General features: G+C 42.9%; 1 protein-coding gene across 4 annotated transcripts in view; it reads right to left on the bottom strand.

Annotated features, from left to right (window-relative positions):
- myh14 (myosin, heavy chain 14, non-muscle) overlaps window positions 1-15661 on the bottom strand; it is a 35338-nt gene that overhangs the window by 5972 nt on the left and 13705 nt on the right. For all 4 annotated transcript variants that reach the window (XM_080039886.1, XM_080039887.1, XM_080039888.1 and 1 more), the window contains exons 8-36: window positions 15136-15228; window positions 14943-15006; window positions 14550-14648; window positions 14272-14415; window positions 13960-14174; window positions 13721-13873; window positions 13300-13473; window positions 12790-12963; window positions 12560-12674; window positions 10990-11183; window positions 10740-10861; window positions 10343-10412; window positions 9675-9835; window positions 8823-8931; window positions 8388-8519; window positions 8078-8284; window positions 7792-7929; window positions 7486-7609; window positions 6625-6796; window positions 6293-6505; window positions 4712-4856; window positions 4418-4624; window positions 2361-2465; window positions 2015-2167; window positions 968-1216; window positions 768-881; window positions 577-675; window positions 272-484; window positions 11-172 (exon numbers count right to left, since the gene is read on the bottom strand). In XM_080039886.1, coding sequence (XP_079896012.1) covers window positions 11-172; window positions 272-484; window positions 577-675; window positions 768-881; window positions 968-1216; window positions 2015-2167; window positions 2361-2465; window positions 4418-4624; window positions 4712-4856; window positions 6293-6505; window positions 6625-6796; window positions 7486-7609; window positions 7792-7929; window positions 8078-8284; window positions 8388-8519; window positions 8823-8931; window positions 9675-9835; window positions 10343-10412; window positions 10740-10861; window positions 10990-11183; window positions 12560-12674; window positions 12790-12963; window positions 13300-13473; window positions 13721-13873; window positions 13960-14174; window positions 14272-14415; window positions 14550-14648; window positions 14943-15006; window positions 15136-15228 — 4320 coding nt within the window. The remainder of the gene's footprint in view (window positions 1-10; window positions 173-271; window positions 485-576; window positions 676-767; window positions 882-967; window positions 1217-2014; window positions 2168-2360; window positions 2466-4417; window positions 4625-4711; window positions 4857-6292; window positions 6506-6624; window positions 6797-7485; window positions 7610-7791; window positions 7930-8077; window positions 8285-8387; window positions 8520-8822; window positions 8932-9674; window positions 9836-10342; window positions 10413-10739; window positions 10862-10989; window positions 11184-12559; window positions 12675-12789; window positions 12964-13299; window positions 13474-13720; window positions 13874-13959; window positions 14175-14271; window positions 14416-14549; window positions 14649-14942; window positions 15007-15135; window positions 15229-15661) is intronic.

The raw sequence follows: 15661 nt of genomic DNA, 5'->3' as shown, positions 1-15661 counted from the left end.
TTGATTTTACCTGCAGCCTCCGTAGCTGCTTTATAGCCTCCTCTTTTAAACGGTTGGACGTCTCCACCTGGGCCTCGGCGTCCTGCAGTTCGGCTTCCATCTGCTTCTTGGACGAGGAACTCTGAGATCGCTGACCTCTCTCCTCCTCTAGCTGGATCTCCAACTCCCTTACCTGGAATAGGACGGGGGACAAAAGAAAAACATTTTTGTTAGAGGAACTTCGAGAGCGGAACAGCAACAACAACAACTTCCTCTCTCCGTTCTGTCGTGCCTGTTTGCTGAGGGCCCTCCTCTTCTCCTCTCCTTTTTCTTCACTGTTGCTTATCTCCCGCTCAAACTGAGCCTTGAGGGCCTGCAGCGTGACCTCCAGCCTCAGTCTGGAGTTCTCCGCCTCCGTCAGCTCCTCCTCCAGCTCCTGCGCCTGAACTCGCAGGTTTGTGGCTTCTGTTTCTAAGTTCCTGCGGGTCCGCTCCAGCTCGTGAACCTGACAAACCAGAGCAGAAAAGAGGCGGTGACTCCCAGAGGACTGAGACAGTAGAACTGCTAAAGATGCCCGGCATGAGGGATGATGCTTACGTTCTTGCCGACGTCGCCCTGCTGGTTGACAAGCTGTTCCATTTCCACGCGCAGCACCTTGTTGGCCCTCTCCAGCTCTTCCCTCTGATCCTGGGCCTCCTACACACACAGAAAACGCCGGAACCTTAGTCACAATCGATCGCAGAAACATAACAAACAAGACTTGTTCTGTCTGCCCTCAATAGGTTTACCTGAAGTGCTCGGGAAAGTGCCAAATATCTTGTCTCCTTTTCACGGCTGTCTGCTTCTGCTCTGTCCCTTTCATCTGCCAGACGAGCGCTAACTGCCTTCTCCTCTGCCAGACACTGAGGAGATAAAAAAATGCAAAGTTAGCGGGTCAAAGGAAGACATTTCAGGAATGACTACCTATGCAAGCCAGCAAGGGACCAACCTGATCAAACTTTTTCTGCCTCTTCTCCAGGGCCGAGCAGTTCTGTCTCTCTTTCTGCAGGGCGAGTGTCATGTCCTCTATCTCCTCCCTCAGACGCTCCTTCTGCCTCTCCACTCTGTCCTTCTCCTCCTCCTTCTGGCCCGCTCTCTGGACAGTGGAGTCAAGCTCTCGCTGGAGTTTTCTGCGGATCTCATCTCCGGCTTCCACCGCAGTGTTAACCTCCTCCGACTGCTTACGAAGCTCCGCCAGCTGCAGAGGTGAAGCGAGAAGAGAGACGTTTATAAATGCCATGGATGTCTTTATTGAAATCTCCCAAAGCAAACACCATCATTTAGTTCTACATCTTTGGACATTGTGAATTATGAGGGCCTTTATCTATCTATCTATCTATCTATCTATCTATCTATCTATCTATCTATCTATCTATCTATCTATCTATCTATCTATCTATCTATCTATCTATCTATCTATCTATCTATCTATCTATCTATCTATCTATCTATCTATCTATCTATCTATCTATCTATCTATCTATCTATCTATCTATCTATCTATCTATAAAGCAAGAAACATCTGTCTGTCTGTCTGTGTGTCTGTCTGTGACTCGCATATCTCTCTCACTGTAAGTCAGATCGGCCTGAGCTTCTGGATATTGCTTGCGCACGGCACAAAGGTGTGCATCCTTGATTGATTATGAAGTTTTGGACCAAATATGTAGAGGTTATCATATTTATATCATGCTGGCGGTGAATACATGCAAACACTGAAGGCCAAAAAAACGACGGGCATGAAGCGGCATGAAGAAGTCTCCGGCTAAACCCCGCCTCCCTCTGATTTGATTGGCCATTGCGACCAAAGCTTGAAATGAGTGACGAGCGGGACACACACAGCAGACCTGCTTCCTACGGGCACTGCACTAGTCTTTCAAATATGAGAAACTTAAATGTGACATTTATATGTATGCACCTACCTTTCTTCATGATTTGTATTGCAAATACAATGGGAAAACTTTTACTGCTGTGGAACATGGTCAATAAAATGATTTACCTGTTGGGTATGAGTCTGAATCTGCCTGGTCAACTCTTTAGCCCTCTCCTCTTCTTCCTCCAGTCTTTCCATCAGTCCGTTCTTCTCCTCCTCCAGTGCTCGCACCCTAGAGCCCAGAGCCATCTTTTGACGAGTTTCATCCTGCAATATTTCCTGAGAGAGAAGAGCAGACGAGGGTTTCAAACCAGCACAAGTGTGGGTGTTTCTGAGAGAGAAATTGAGGCCAATTCTTTAGTTTTACTCAATACAAGAGTTTCTTAAAGGATGTTTTGAGCTGTAGCCCAACACTTCAACATTACAACTTGACCAAACCCTAGTGTCACTGTGTGTGTTTCCCTTTGTTTACCTTTGCATCATTCAGCTGGCTCTCCAGGCTGCTGACTTCTTTCGAGAGCTTAAGGCATCTGGTGTCAGAGGAGGACAAACTGCCGGACATACCCTCAATCTCACACTGAAAAAAAGACAGAGTGAGGGATGAAGGCAATTTCATGAGAACTAATACAATAGAATATCTTTCCTGCAGAACCTGAATCCAATGTTGTTACTTTCAAAACACACATAGCAACAGACAAAATAATCAACACACCACTGTAAACCCAAATCCACATATGAAATTTGGGGAGTTAGTTAGCATGATAGTAAACATCATAAAAGAGTTCAGCATATTTATCAAACATTGTCATTTAAGTTTGATAAACTTTACAGAATTTCAGTTTAGATGAAGCGGGCTATGCTCTGGTTCCAATTACACAATAAGTTTTTTTAATCACTCAACCAACGTACTAGCCTGGCGCTACCAGACCATCGTACTTCATTTCATTTGTACAGAAGGTCTGGAAGTGCTGTAATTGGCAAACGTTAACTCACTTGGAGGCGGGTGTCTGTTGAAGTTTAAAACTATTGGATCTGCTCAGTGCCACTCTGGATTAGCCAACCAATCGCATAACGTTTGGTCGTGAGCCGGCTTCTGACGGTGCGTTCAGGGAACTCGGAAATTTCCGACTTCACTACATATTGTAGTCTATGGATCTACCGGTACCTGGCAACAGTAACTTGTTAGAGCCTAACGTTTAGTTATTTGGATGAGAAAGGTTGTAGGCGTCCATACTTTCCCGAGCAGATGCACTGGAACACAGACAGGTCGGAACTCGGAACTACCAAGTCGGAAATTTCCGAGTTCCGAGCGTAAGGGAACGCAGCATTCAACTGAAACTGGAGCGCGACTTCGACCTGTCGTTCTCAGCCACTTCCTCTGTTCGCTGATTGGATACTCAGAAGTCTGTTCGGAAAAATCTCACTAATACGCCCCACCACCAGACTGACTACTGAAGGGAAAATGAAATTTGGGCGGAAGTAGGTAGGCGGGCGGAGCCAGGCTACCAACGTACTATAAAAACAATGAATGTTGCCGTGAATACCGTTTGACACAGCCACGTCCATAAAGTCCTGTCAAACAGTCTAGATAATAAAAAACCTTTTTATTTTTAAACTAAGTTTTAGAACGGGGGCCTCTACGAATAGTCAAATCTCCTATCCTTTAAGCCTCCTTTACTATACCTTAACCCTAAACGTCATCGGGGTCAAGGAGAGATGAAAAGGTGCTTCCTTTCGAACATAGGAAAAGACAGCACTGTTTCAAATGAATTCGATTCCACTTTTCCTAACCGACGTCATTGCGCGACGGCGAGTACTGCTGACGTAAGTCTCTAGCGCGAGACTACACTTTTACCCGAAAATGGACTACAACAAGCGCTCTTTCGATCCATGCGTTCTTGTCATATTGATCTATAGCAGGTTGTCGCCAACAGAGTGAGAATCACTTAGGTCGGACTTGGCAAAAGGGCAATATTTAAAGCCACTTGAATCCCAATTCACATGTGAAAAAAAAGAGGCTACACTTATGTTGATGTTGAAATTAACTGCCCCCAGTAGTTTTCATTAAATGTGAAGTTGGCATTTTATTTTCTTGTCGTAAATTATGGGCTACGAAAATAACTATTATAATGTTGGTCTTTTATGAGTTCTTTATTATCTTTATGTGGGAGTGGTTAAATCTTCCTCTCTTCTCTTCTCCTCTCTTCTGTGTTAACGCGTCTGTCGTTCGTATTCGTGTTGAGTCGGTAAACTCCGTCGGTGGCCTGTTGCTTTACATGTTGCCGCCGTAAAGGATTATGGGATACCACTATCTCCTTTCCTTTCGTAAAGGTTGGTCAGGAGTAACCTATGCTAAAGGATGGTTAAAGGATGCATCAAGGCTCCTTTCCTAAGCATTTTTAGAATTCAAACCACCTATCTGCCAAGTACTTCCGGGTCATCTCGTAAGGAAAGGAAATTTCCTATGCAAAAAAAAAAATCCATAGAGGCCCCGGGTTTCCATAGGCTTTAATGTCAATGCATTTGCACCTGTAGCTTGTGCAGTCGCTCTTCCCTGTCCTCTCTCTCTCTGTCAGCCTGAGCCAGTCGGGCGTTGAGCTCCTGCAGCTGGCCGTCGGCCCTCTTACGGCCTCTGTCGCTCTCCATGCGGCCCGCTTGGAGGCTCTTGAGCTCGGACGACAGATTCTGCCTCTCTTCCTCCAGCGATACTTTGGACTTCTCCAGGGACTGACGAGCCTGAAAGAGAGCATGTCATGTTTGAGCGACGGTGTTTGTTAACACCTGCATGTGCTTTTGAATGTGTTTTGAGTGTGTTCCTCTCACTCTCTTGCTATTGTCCAGCTGTTCCTGGAGACTGTCTATGGCAGTGCTGTGTTTGACTCTGAGTTCGGACAGCAGGCCCTCGTGGCGTCGCGTCTCATCTTCAACACACCGCTGGAGGTCATTTAACTCCGCCTCCCGGCGAGACCTATGTGGAGGGAGGAGGCAAACAGGTGTTGAAAGTAGGGGAGAACGGGGTAATATGTCACACGGGTAGGATGTCACAATCGTTATATCTCGGAACCAGAAGGTGCTGTCTTGTTCAATTTTGGTATGTAAATATCCATAACTGGGATCAGAGGTCGCCTACATAGTCTTCCTTGGAGTTAGACTGCTGAATATGAGGTGAGAGGACTGTTAGTGTTTTTCATGTCAAATTGAAAATATTTAGCTCTTCAGTATTTTTCTTCTAGGCTTTTACACAATGGGTTTATAACAGAACACTTGTTACCCTAAAAAAGTGTGAAGGGTAAGCTATAGTTTAGATTGTTTTTAGCAAGCTAATTAGTTGTCAGATGGTTGTTGGCCTTGATGCTAGCAAGAAATTCCAGTTGGGGTTGGTCGTCACATTTTTTGGGGGGTTGGTTGTCACATGTTATCCAAAGGGTACAGCCAGGAAAGGAACCCAATAACAAAAGAAAATGTCAAGCTGTATCCTCACTGACACCCCAGAGAAGGAGAGAATAGAGCAGGAAAGGCAGCTAGCATGCAAAAGAGAAAAAGGGCAACAAAATCAACCAGACCAGTTGCCAAGGCTACTGCACCCCAGTGCACTCCACCCCAGCTGGGGAAGAAGAAACAGATGAGAAAGAGACAGGAGGAGGAATCTTCATCAGATGAAGAGGATAGTTTGTGTTTGGTTTGTATGGAAATGTTCTCCAGCACCCGTTCAGGGGAGTTATGGGAGAAGTGTTGTATGTGCAACCAGTGGGCACACAATCTCTGCTTAGTTAGTGAGCAGACCCTACATTTGCCATCACTGTAACTCAGATATTGAATGTGTGTATTGTGGTTGAGTAGGCTATTATTGTTAGACCTATTTGTTTTGTTCTTTATTGTGTTACATACAGTAGGTTGGTCTTAATATGGATTTCCTTTTTGTTTATTCCTTGCTCATTATGTGTTAAGATGCATAAAGTTATGTAGGCCTATTTCTCAACTTGACAATGAAATTAAACTTTCAAATTTAGTTCTGCTTTCTTGCCTTCTTTTTAAGATTTTTCCCATTAAGATAACATTGTGACAAACAACCCCATAGTGTGTGACAACCGACCCCTTGATGGGGTTGGTTGTCACAATGTGTTAGAGTGTCTTTGATGGTAAATTTCCTCTTTATTACAATAAGTTAGAAAAAGTGAGGGGTTCACATTTCAAGCAAACACCTTAAGCTTCAATTTAATGTAGGAATGACTATTGAAAGATGTTTAGGTGATGAGCAATTCTCAGTAGAGTAAAAAGTGTGCCTACTTACCCCGGTCTCCCCTATATGCTAATGATTTCCTCTCTTTTTCAGTCCTGATCTAACAGAAACATTTCAAAGCCTACATTTTTATAACTTACAGTATATCCATATATTATCCATACCTTAGCTCCTGTTGGGCAGCAGTGGTGTCCAGAGTGTCCTCCAGTTCAGTCCTCAAAGCCTCCAGCTCTTCCCCGAGGTCCCGCCTCTGTTTCTCCGCCCTTTCCCTCATCCCTCGTTCATTCTCCACTTCCTCCTTCAGCTCAGACACCTGGGACATGGCCTCCCTCAGGGACCTCTGAGCTTCTGCACGGCGCGCTCCTTCCTCCTCCAACCTGACAGAAACAGAGAAAGACGGAGGAATTAAGGGAAGGGTGTAGTGTGACGAAACTATAACAAGCCTTTATTTGTGTCACTCTGTCTGTAATGGGTTATATGTGGTCTTGTGTCTCACCGGCCCTGCAGGCTGGTGATTTCCTTCTCCTTCTGAGACAGACTGCCCCTCAGCTCGCCGGAGAGCATGCCCAGGTCTGACAGCTGCTCCTGGGCCTCCACCGTCTCATTCTCCATCCTCCTCCTCATCTTCTCCTGCTCCAGGCGACCCTGCTCCTCGCGCTTCAGGCGCTCTGCACACAAGCGGTAGAAGCCACAGATTACAAATTGCAGAATTGTGACCGTTACCAGTAGTATAAGTGTGTGTATGAATGGGTGAATGTGGTAAGATATGTAAAGCGCTTTGGGGCTGAGAAAATCGTCTAGAAAAGCGCTATATAAGTCAAGTCCATTTACCATTTACCATAACTGTTTATTAATATAATTTTAATTATAATATTACAGTTACTACAAAATGAACTAACTTGTAACGACGTACCTTCTTTTGTGGTAAAGTTTTTTTTATTGATTCTTCAGAATTTTGTTTGTAGCCTAATTGTCGCAAAACAAGTCATGACGTGCTGAAATGTCAGATTCTTCTAGCTATGATTAAAATTAAATCTGTTTAGCTTGATAATGGGATCAGATTTAGCTAATTCTTTGCAGAAATATAGATGAAAACACAGATAAAATGCATTTAAAATAAAAAAAAACATATAACTTGGAATACTACTAGTTTTTTCTGTTTATTGCTACAGCCTCGGTTAAACTGTCGAGTCTGTAGCAATGATTAAATAAAAAATAGACTGTCTTTACTAAAAAAATTAAATCGCAAGTCATAAAAAAAGAATAATACTAGTTTTCACATAAAATCTTCTTCAATCTAAATGTTATAGAATACAACTAAATAAATAAAAAAGATATGAGACATAAGAACAGTTACCCTCAAAGTCAGCAATTACAGCCTCCTGTTTGTTTTTGAGTTTGTTAAGGCTTTTTGTTTTCTCCTCTTCCTCAGTGAGCTGATCAGTCACCTCACTCAGATGCTCCTCAAGCTGTTTCTTCTCCTGCACAGAGAAAAAAAACAACAAAACATGTACATTTCCAAAAGTTTACCATGGAATAATGTGTAAGCATGGGGGACAAGCCATTACAAAATACACAATGTAAGGCCATCTGGTATATGATAGTGAAAATAAGTTTTGTCTAATAGTACACAGCACAATATGTTGAAGTTAAAATGTCCCACCTTGCTGAGTCGGTCTCTCTGCTCCACAGCATTTAGCAGGTCGTTTTCTAGACTCTTCACTTTGGTCTCCAAGGAGACCTTCTCCAGCAGGAGCCGCTGTCGGGCACTTTCCTCCTCCTCTAACTGTTCCTCCAAGTCCTGAGAAGAACATTCAAGTCACATGCAGAGAAGGGATAGATGTGTTATGACTAAAAAGCAAAAAGCAAACTAATGAGTCAGTCAGTGTTGGTTTCTGTTCACATATTTCACCTGAGTTCACTGATTGTTATTAATTCCCCTGACCTACCTGTACATTCTGATGCATCTTCTTCTTCTCATTGGTCATCTGCACATTTCTCTCCTCCTCTTCCTCCAATCGAGTCTCCAGCTCGCTGAGCACCTCCTCCAGCTCCTGTTTCCGATTGGCCAACCTGGCCCTCATCTCCTCTGCTTCCGCAAACAGCTCCGCCTCGGCCTGAAGCTGGTCAGCGAGCACTGCCTTCTCCTCCATCAGCTAGAACGTGACAAAGACAGGAGGAGGAGGATGGAGTGTGATGAAGGAAGCTCTGATGTATAGGAGAGTGGGGGATAGGCAGAAATACAAAGTTTGCTTTTACCTGAGCATGTTTCTTGCCCAGCTCTGTGTAATCTATCTCCGCTCGGGAGAGATTATCTTGGGCCTTCTGGAGCATAGCTTCCCTAGACTGGATCTCTTCATCTTGTCTGGTCACCTGCAGCAGAGGCTTCACCTGTTGTGGAAACAAAACCAGGGTCAGAGGGTCAGTGTGAAGGACGTCTCCATTCATAGTCAATCATATGTGTTGGATTTTGTTTCCTGTATTGGACTGATATAGTTTTTCATTCCATTGTCAGGGATACGTATAAAGTCAGTATTGATTTTACGACATATTTCATTTTGACATTAACATTTTAAACAATGTAAGTTGACTTTACTAGTGAGTCAAACTGAAACTGTGTTTAGAGGTGTGTCAGTAATCACTTCCATTGTATATTTCAGGTTTATATGGTGATGTAGTTGTGTGCACCATTACCTTGGTGAATAGACGCCACCACTGCCAGTTCCTGAGTTTGAGGTAAGCAGCACAGTTCCTCTGCATTACCTTCAGAGCGCTCATCTGCTGCTGCTTTTTCGTAAAGGCTCTGAGACGTAATAAAAAAAATATAGATAAAATATATGTGCACTAGCAGGTTATTACTCAAATAGTCAATCAGCCTATGAGTCAGAGAAACCAAGTAGATTTGAGGTATCAGCTCTTCTTTATTCACAGCAAATGACAATTCATAAATGTGTTCACTACTTTTCTGCTAGACTATAGCAGGAATTATCATCTGTCATGCTGTTTTTTTGTATTTTATGTTAATAATGCATATGTAAATCACTTTGTATTGTTTTTATGTATGAAAGAAGCCATACAAATACACGTGACATAGTCTTGTTATTACAGATTGATTAATCATTTAATACTACATTTTTAAGTTATTAATCTTATTAGCTGGCCTCCATTGTAAAAAATTAATTTATTATATATGTCGTTCACAGGCTTTCTGTAAGCGTTGCCAAATACCTGCAATGCTGTTGCATTTCCTGAGTCACTGATAGGGGCTAACAAAAGATTAAATATTGATACTCCATTAAGAGAGAAATACAAAACTGCCTCCTGAACAGCAGCAAGCAAGCGCTCCTTACAGAGAAGGCCCACCAGTGTTAGAGGTTTTGTTCAATAAACAAGTGATTGTTGAGTTTGTTGACGACTCAAGTTAAATCAATTCATAATTACCAACAGGAACGTAATAAAAATAAAAATAAATCAACCTAGTGGAGCTTACAAACAAAATAAACTTGCATCCATCATACATTTGTGTCTGCTAATATCAACTCTTACTTGCGTGCGAGGTAGCCTCTGGAGGCGCTTTGGAAGCGAATGATGGTGTCTGTGATCTTTAGGTCTCTTTCTTCTTCCAGGTGAGCCAGGACTCCGGCTCTGAAGAAGACTTTACTCTGACCCACCCGGAACAGATTGTGATCCAGTTCCAAAGCTTTGATCTGAGCGGGGAAACGTGTCCAGTTAACTGAGGTGTGTAGTGGATTTAAATGGCCTGTATTCACCAGAGTTTGCTGAGCGTGTATATCTTAAAGGTTGAGGTCACGGGGAAGAACGAAAACACCCATGTTGTTGCACAGATGATGAGACTACATGTCCCCCCCCCCCCACACAGATATAAGACTGTGGGTGAGCATGTACGAACAGCTTCGGGGGAAAGCCCCCCCATGCTCACGCTACCATGCTCCATGAAATCCTCTGTAATGTCCTCTGGAAACTCCTGCAATAAACCTGAACAACTGATTAAAAGTCCAGTCTGATGCCCTTTGTCTTTGTCAAGCCATGGGGAAACGATTTGTGACGCCAAATGTAGTGCCGAATCGTTTCCCCATGGCGACAAAGACAGAGGCATCAGACTGGACTTTTTCATCAGTGTTCCAAGTTTATTGCAGGAGTTTCATCATAACACAATAAATTTTATTCTTAATAGATAAAGAAAAAGTACTCACTATGAGTTCTGATGCCTGTTTCCCATCCATGAAAGTGCGAGGGATAGCATTGGGAGTCAGGATCTCATATCTGGAAGACAAAAGGTGTTTGTGTAAGCGTGTGTCGATTAGCAGGTGCCAGAGAAAGTGCTTGATAATGCATTATGTGTGTATGTGTGTGTGTTTGACAGAGAGAGAGTGACAAGGACAGATGGTTATGAAAGATCACTGGGGTCTGTTGTCTAGTGGCTACTGTGGTACCTACCAACCCCCCCCCAAACCCCCTCAACACACACACACACCTATACACACCCACCCACACACACACCCACCCACCCACACACACACACACCCACACACACACACACACACACACACACACACACACACACACACACACACACACACACACACACACCTCTGTCTGAACTCCTGGAAAGGGATGCGGTTAGGGAACCCTTGTCTGCAGATACGGATCCCCTCCAGAACTCCATTACACTTCAGTTGGTCCAAAACCAGGTGAGGAGCCAGCTTACCGGACTGAGAGAGACAGAAAGAAAAGCAGATAAGAGAAAGTAAAGAGTGAAATGAATGGAAAATTTTGTTCAGACATTTCATCCCTTTTTTTATCCCTCCAAATGCCTATCCCCCTAGTCCACCGGTCTTACCCTCTTCTCGTGGTTGGGGATGATGCAGCGCAGGAAGTTGGGGTTGGTGTTCCTCAGGGTGGCCATCAGCTTTGTGAGAGACTCCTTGTAAAGTTGACCAACAGTTCTGAACATTCCTTTCTTCGTCTTCATATTAGACGCTCCAAACGGAGTCTCTCCAGACGACACCTGGTCCAGACCCACGATCCTATCCACTAAACGAAGAAAAAAACACAGAAATTAAAAATTTAGTGGACGATTTGCCAGACTTGATTTGGCATGATTATGTCTGTGAAAATGCCATACCAGCATTATGATTTCACATCTATCAAGTCTCTGGACAGTTGATATCAGATGGTGGACAATGGATTTTGACCTCATTAGAGATGCAGTTATATGTTTTCAAGCCTACACTAATACATTTGGTGACCCATATTGACAAGTGACATACACATACACAGTCTCGGTGCAGTCCAGGTGAGAACAGGTTTTCAAGCTTAACCCCAAAACAAGTCTAGACAGGCATGACTATAGTTTGTCTGTGTGTTGATTAAAAAAATAAGATCATGATGATTTATTCTATCTATTCCTGCTCGGAGTGATTGAGAAAAAATTGAAAAATTGGCAAATTCCGCAATGAGCCAATATCTACATTAGTAATGCTGTTAGACACACGCTGAGGTTGCTGTTACTGTAAAAGCTGTTTAAAGATCAGTACTGAACGCCAATATGTTGCATCTCTAGAGCTCAGTCAGTGTCACATTTCTGCCGCTTTTCATGACACTATTCAAATAGTTTTTTGGCAGCACATGTGATCCTGTGTGTGGGTTTCGTGACAAATCGAGAGCATGCTTCTACCTTCACGCTGTCTCATTTCTACAAAACCAACCTTTATAAATGGAAAAAAGCCACATCACTCAAACACTGCACTAAAAGCAAAAACTAACAATGAGCAAAGAGAGAAGAGCTGAGCTAACTGCACAGTGAAAATGAGACAAGATAACAACACAGCTTGAGACACTACAGCACAAATATCAACTAAAAAGGCAAACAAAAAGGCACACTGCACTCAAAAACTGGGCAGACAGAAAACAAAGGAGTAGTGTAAGCAGAGGTGGGGGAGGAATGTGTGTGTGACACGCAGAGGAGGAGAGAAACCTACTGTCGGAGCCATTAGCCTGCAGTGTGGCATAGGAGTCAAAGAAGTAAGCACGAGGAAGAGTTTGAATATCTGATGCAGGAATAACGAAAGGAGAAAGATGAGAGGATAGAACAGAGAGGGTGAGCACCGAAATGAGTGGAGAGAGAAGAGAATATAACAGAAGGAGAGAGGGTCAAGAGCGAGAGGACACAGGAGAGAACGTAAAGGAAGACAAAGAGAAAGATGAGCAGTTTAGAATAATGCATGTTAGAGAAAGAGAAAAGAGAGAAATACAGTAAAGTTAGTACATTTTGCACCAGAAGTCATTTGACAAGCTTGATAGAAACATGATTTTTTTTTAAATGTTCAAGTAATAAGTACATTGCCCTCGTTTCTTACATACTTTACACATATGAAGACCATGAACTGTACATGAAAGATTAGTCTCACCCTCCTTCCAAAGCTCTGAGACAAAATTATCAGACGACTGGTGGAGAAGAGACGCCACGTTGTCGTTTAGGGGATCCATGTTCTTCACTAACCAATCATTTGCCTTATAGTCCACCTTGAAGACATAACGAAGGGCACAGGGGTTAGTTGCTTTGAATGGAAAAGATAACATAACGTGGAAGATGTAAAAAATAAAGAAATAAAAAAAACAAGAAAAGAAAACGGGATACCTTGCCAGCATAGTGAATGATGGAGAAGTCCACTTCTCCACGTGGCTGCTTTGACCGGAAGAATTTGGGATGGGTGCCTTGCTCGGCCGACAGCTTCTCCACAAACGAGCGGTCTGTGGCCCGAGGGAACCAGCACTCTTCATCCAGCAGGGCCAGAACACCAGGTGGGTGGGTCTAAAAGGGGACAGGGGGAAAAAAAAACATTTATTGTAAGTGAAATTATTAACAATTATATTATTCAACAGTACTAAGGAATCTAAGCTGAGTGTGTAATTACATGTTTCACTCTATAACTGTATTCACTCTCATCGATTCATCTGTGGTTGTGGTCGAGTGTGGTGAAATGAATGGGTTCTATAAGCCACAGATTGAGTCGGCAAACCTTAACTCTACAACACTATTTGCATACAAAGTAAAAAACGAGCCATCAACATCTATATTCTACCACATGACAGAAAGTGATGCATGTTAATTCTTTTGAAAGAAGAACTGTTTTGTTTTTGTACGTACTGGTTTCTCGATGAGGTCAATGCAAGGCTGTAGGTCCAGGCCAAAGTCGATAAAGTTCCACTCGATGCCCTCCCTCTGGTACTCCTCCTGCTCCAAGATGAACATGGTGTGGTTGAAGAGCTGCTGCAGCTTCTCGTTGGTGTAGTTGATACACAGCTGCTCGAAGGAGTTTAGCTGCAGAGGAGGGATTTGGGAAAGCAAACAGAGACTCATTAAATCATTAATTCATTTTCTGTAACCTATGAAACAACATGCATGCTTGTATGTTTGTAAGGACATTACACTGATTGAAAACCACACCACTACAGGCCTATAACACCTGCCAAAACCTTGTCCTAATTGTAACCTGACCTCAAAAAAGAAATGCTCATGCATGCTTAATAAAATATAAACCACACAAACCATCACTGCATGAACAAACCTGGAAAATCTCAAATCCAGCGATATCAAGGATGCCTATGAAGGATGCTCCCTGTCTCTGTTTGCGGTCCAAAGCTCTGTTGATCCTGTGGACCAGCCACCTGAACAATCGCTCATATGTGGCCTTTGCCAAGGCCTCTACGGCAAAGTCAGCCTGGAGGAGGAAGAACACACAGTTAGATACATTCCTCAGTCCACTCATCTGTACGAGAACTAACGTTTAGTCACATAAAATCTAACCTGTTCTTTGGTCTGGGCCTTTTGCACGTACTCGCGACCCACTTTGATCCTAGGAGTGAGGATGGCCCGGGTGAACTCCAGCACGTTGATGCCCAGCAGATGGCACAGTTTCTGAGCAGCTGTGTCATCAGGCATCGAGGCCTGGTCCTGGTTCTTTTCCTTCATGAAGGAAATATTCCCAAACTGGAGCACGGCAGAGATGACCTTAAGCATGGCTGAGGAGAGACGAGACAGGGAGAAGTGAGGTGATTTACGGCAAAAGGACTAAATATGGAAAAAAGTTTTTCTGTCTTTTCTACCATCTCCTCTTACTTAATGACTCCTCAGGGTTGAATCCCATTATAGCCATTGAGTCCATGGTCTGGGTGAAGTTCTCTGCATCGCTCTGACCAGGAACAGGGATGGCGCCTCCACTGAGAAAGTGGTACTCATCAGCAGTTCCTAAGAGCAAGTCCGCTAAGGATGGGAATAAATAAAGGTGAAAAAGACAGATAGATTTAAGTAGAAAAGATGAATACTATAAGTACTCAGGACAAAGATACATTCATTTCTCCAGGATAACATGTAGTATAGCCGTATTTCATTTTCACCTTTTGTCGCCTCTGAAGTTCCACACAGCAACTGGTAAAAGATGTGAAACGTCCTCTCCTCTTTGGCCTGACGGGTGGCCCGGGACTTTTCAAGAAGGTCTGGATTGATATGGTCAAGGACATGTACAGCCGTAAATACTTATAATGTACTTAAGTAATGATGTACAGTACTTCTTACAATGTATAATTTTTTTCCTTTTTAACAAATAAACAGACTACAAACAAATAAACATTAAGCTTCAGAAAGCTTCTTAAGACATTACAAATAAACAGAGAATCACAATAAATAGAAAGAAAAAAAGCATTTTCACCAAACTATGCTGTATATGAGGCAGCATACTAACAATAGTATATCGATCCTTCCATAACTTTGAAGAGATGTAAAAAGGATACAGGTCTCAATGTTGGCACCGACGATGTACCCCGCCACGTCAAAATTAATGCGGATGAATTTACCCTGTAGAAGAAAACGTGGATTTTATGTTTCAGTTCATTTCTTAACTTTTCTTTCTTTCTTTTAGTTCTTATTTTTTAACTTTAAGAAGCTACTCATTGTGTTTGTATAATGTGTCCAGTCTGCTCTTACAAATCTAGAGGAGTTGTCGTTCTTGACAGTCTTTGCGTTGCCAAAGGCCTCCAATATGGGGTTGGCCTGCAGCAGCTGTTTCTCCAGCTCGCCCTGAGACACACAGGAGACGTCAGGTCAGCTTCACGGCAAAATACAAGAGCCAAAAGACTTTCCACTAAAATGCAATTTAATCCTGCTGTTTTTGGAGAAACTACTGATCTGTTATGTAAAAGAAAATAATGGATGAATCATCCTTGAAGAGTAGTGTCATAATAATGGTGCATTTTATGGCCCAAAAAAGCATCCACAACACACACACCATTCCAAGACCCAGGAACATATGATTCTCAACGTTTGATAAGAGGAATAAGCCTTCATTGGTTAAGCAATCATAAGGGTACCAATGATGTTTCATTCATTAAAATGTTATCACCTACATTATTAAAAGGCCATTTCTAGAAACCAACTAATAAGAGTCAGTTGAGAACCACTGTTGATGAACAATGAGGGCAGAGGGAAGCTGCAGATGCTAACAGCATACACA

Source organism: Ammodytes marinus (genome assembly GCF_949987685.1).
Source record: "Ammodytes marinus genome assembly, chromosome: 13".
NCBI classification, from domain to species: Eukaryota; Metazoa; Chordata; class Actinopteri; order Uranoscopiformes; family Ammodytidae; genus Ammodytes; species Ammodytes marinus.
Note: the sequence above shows the minus strand (reverse complement) of the source record. Positions and strands in the feature narration are given on the sequence as shown.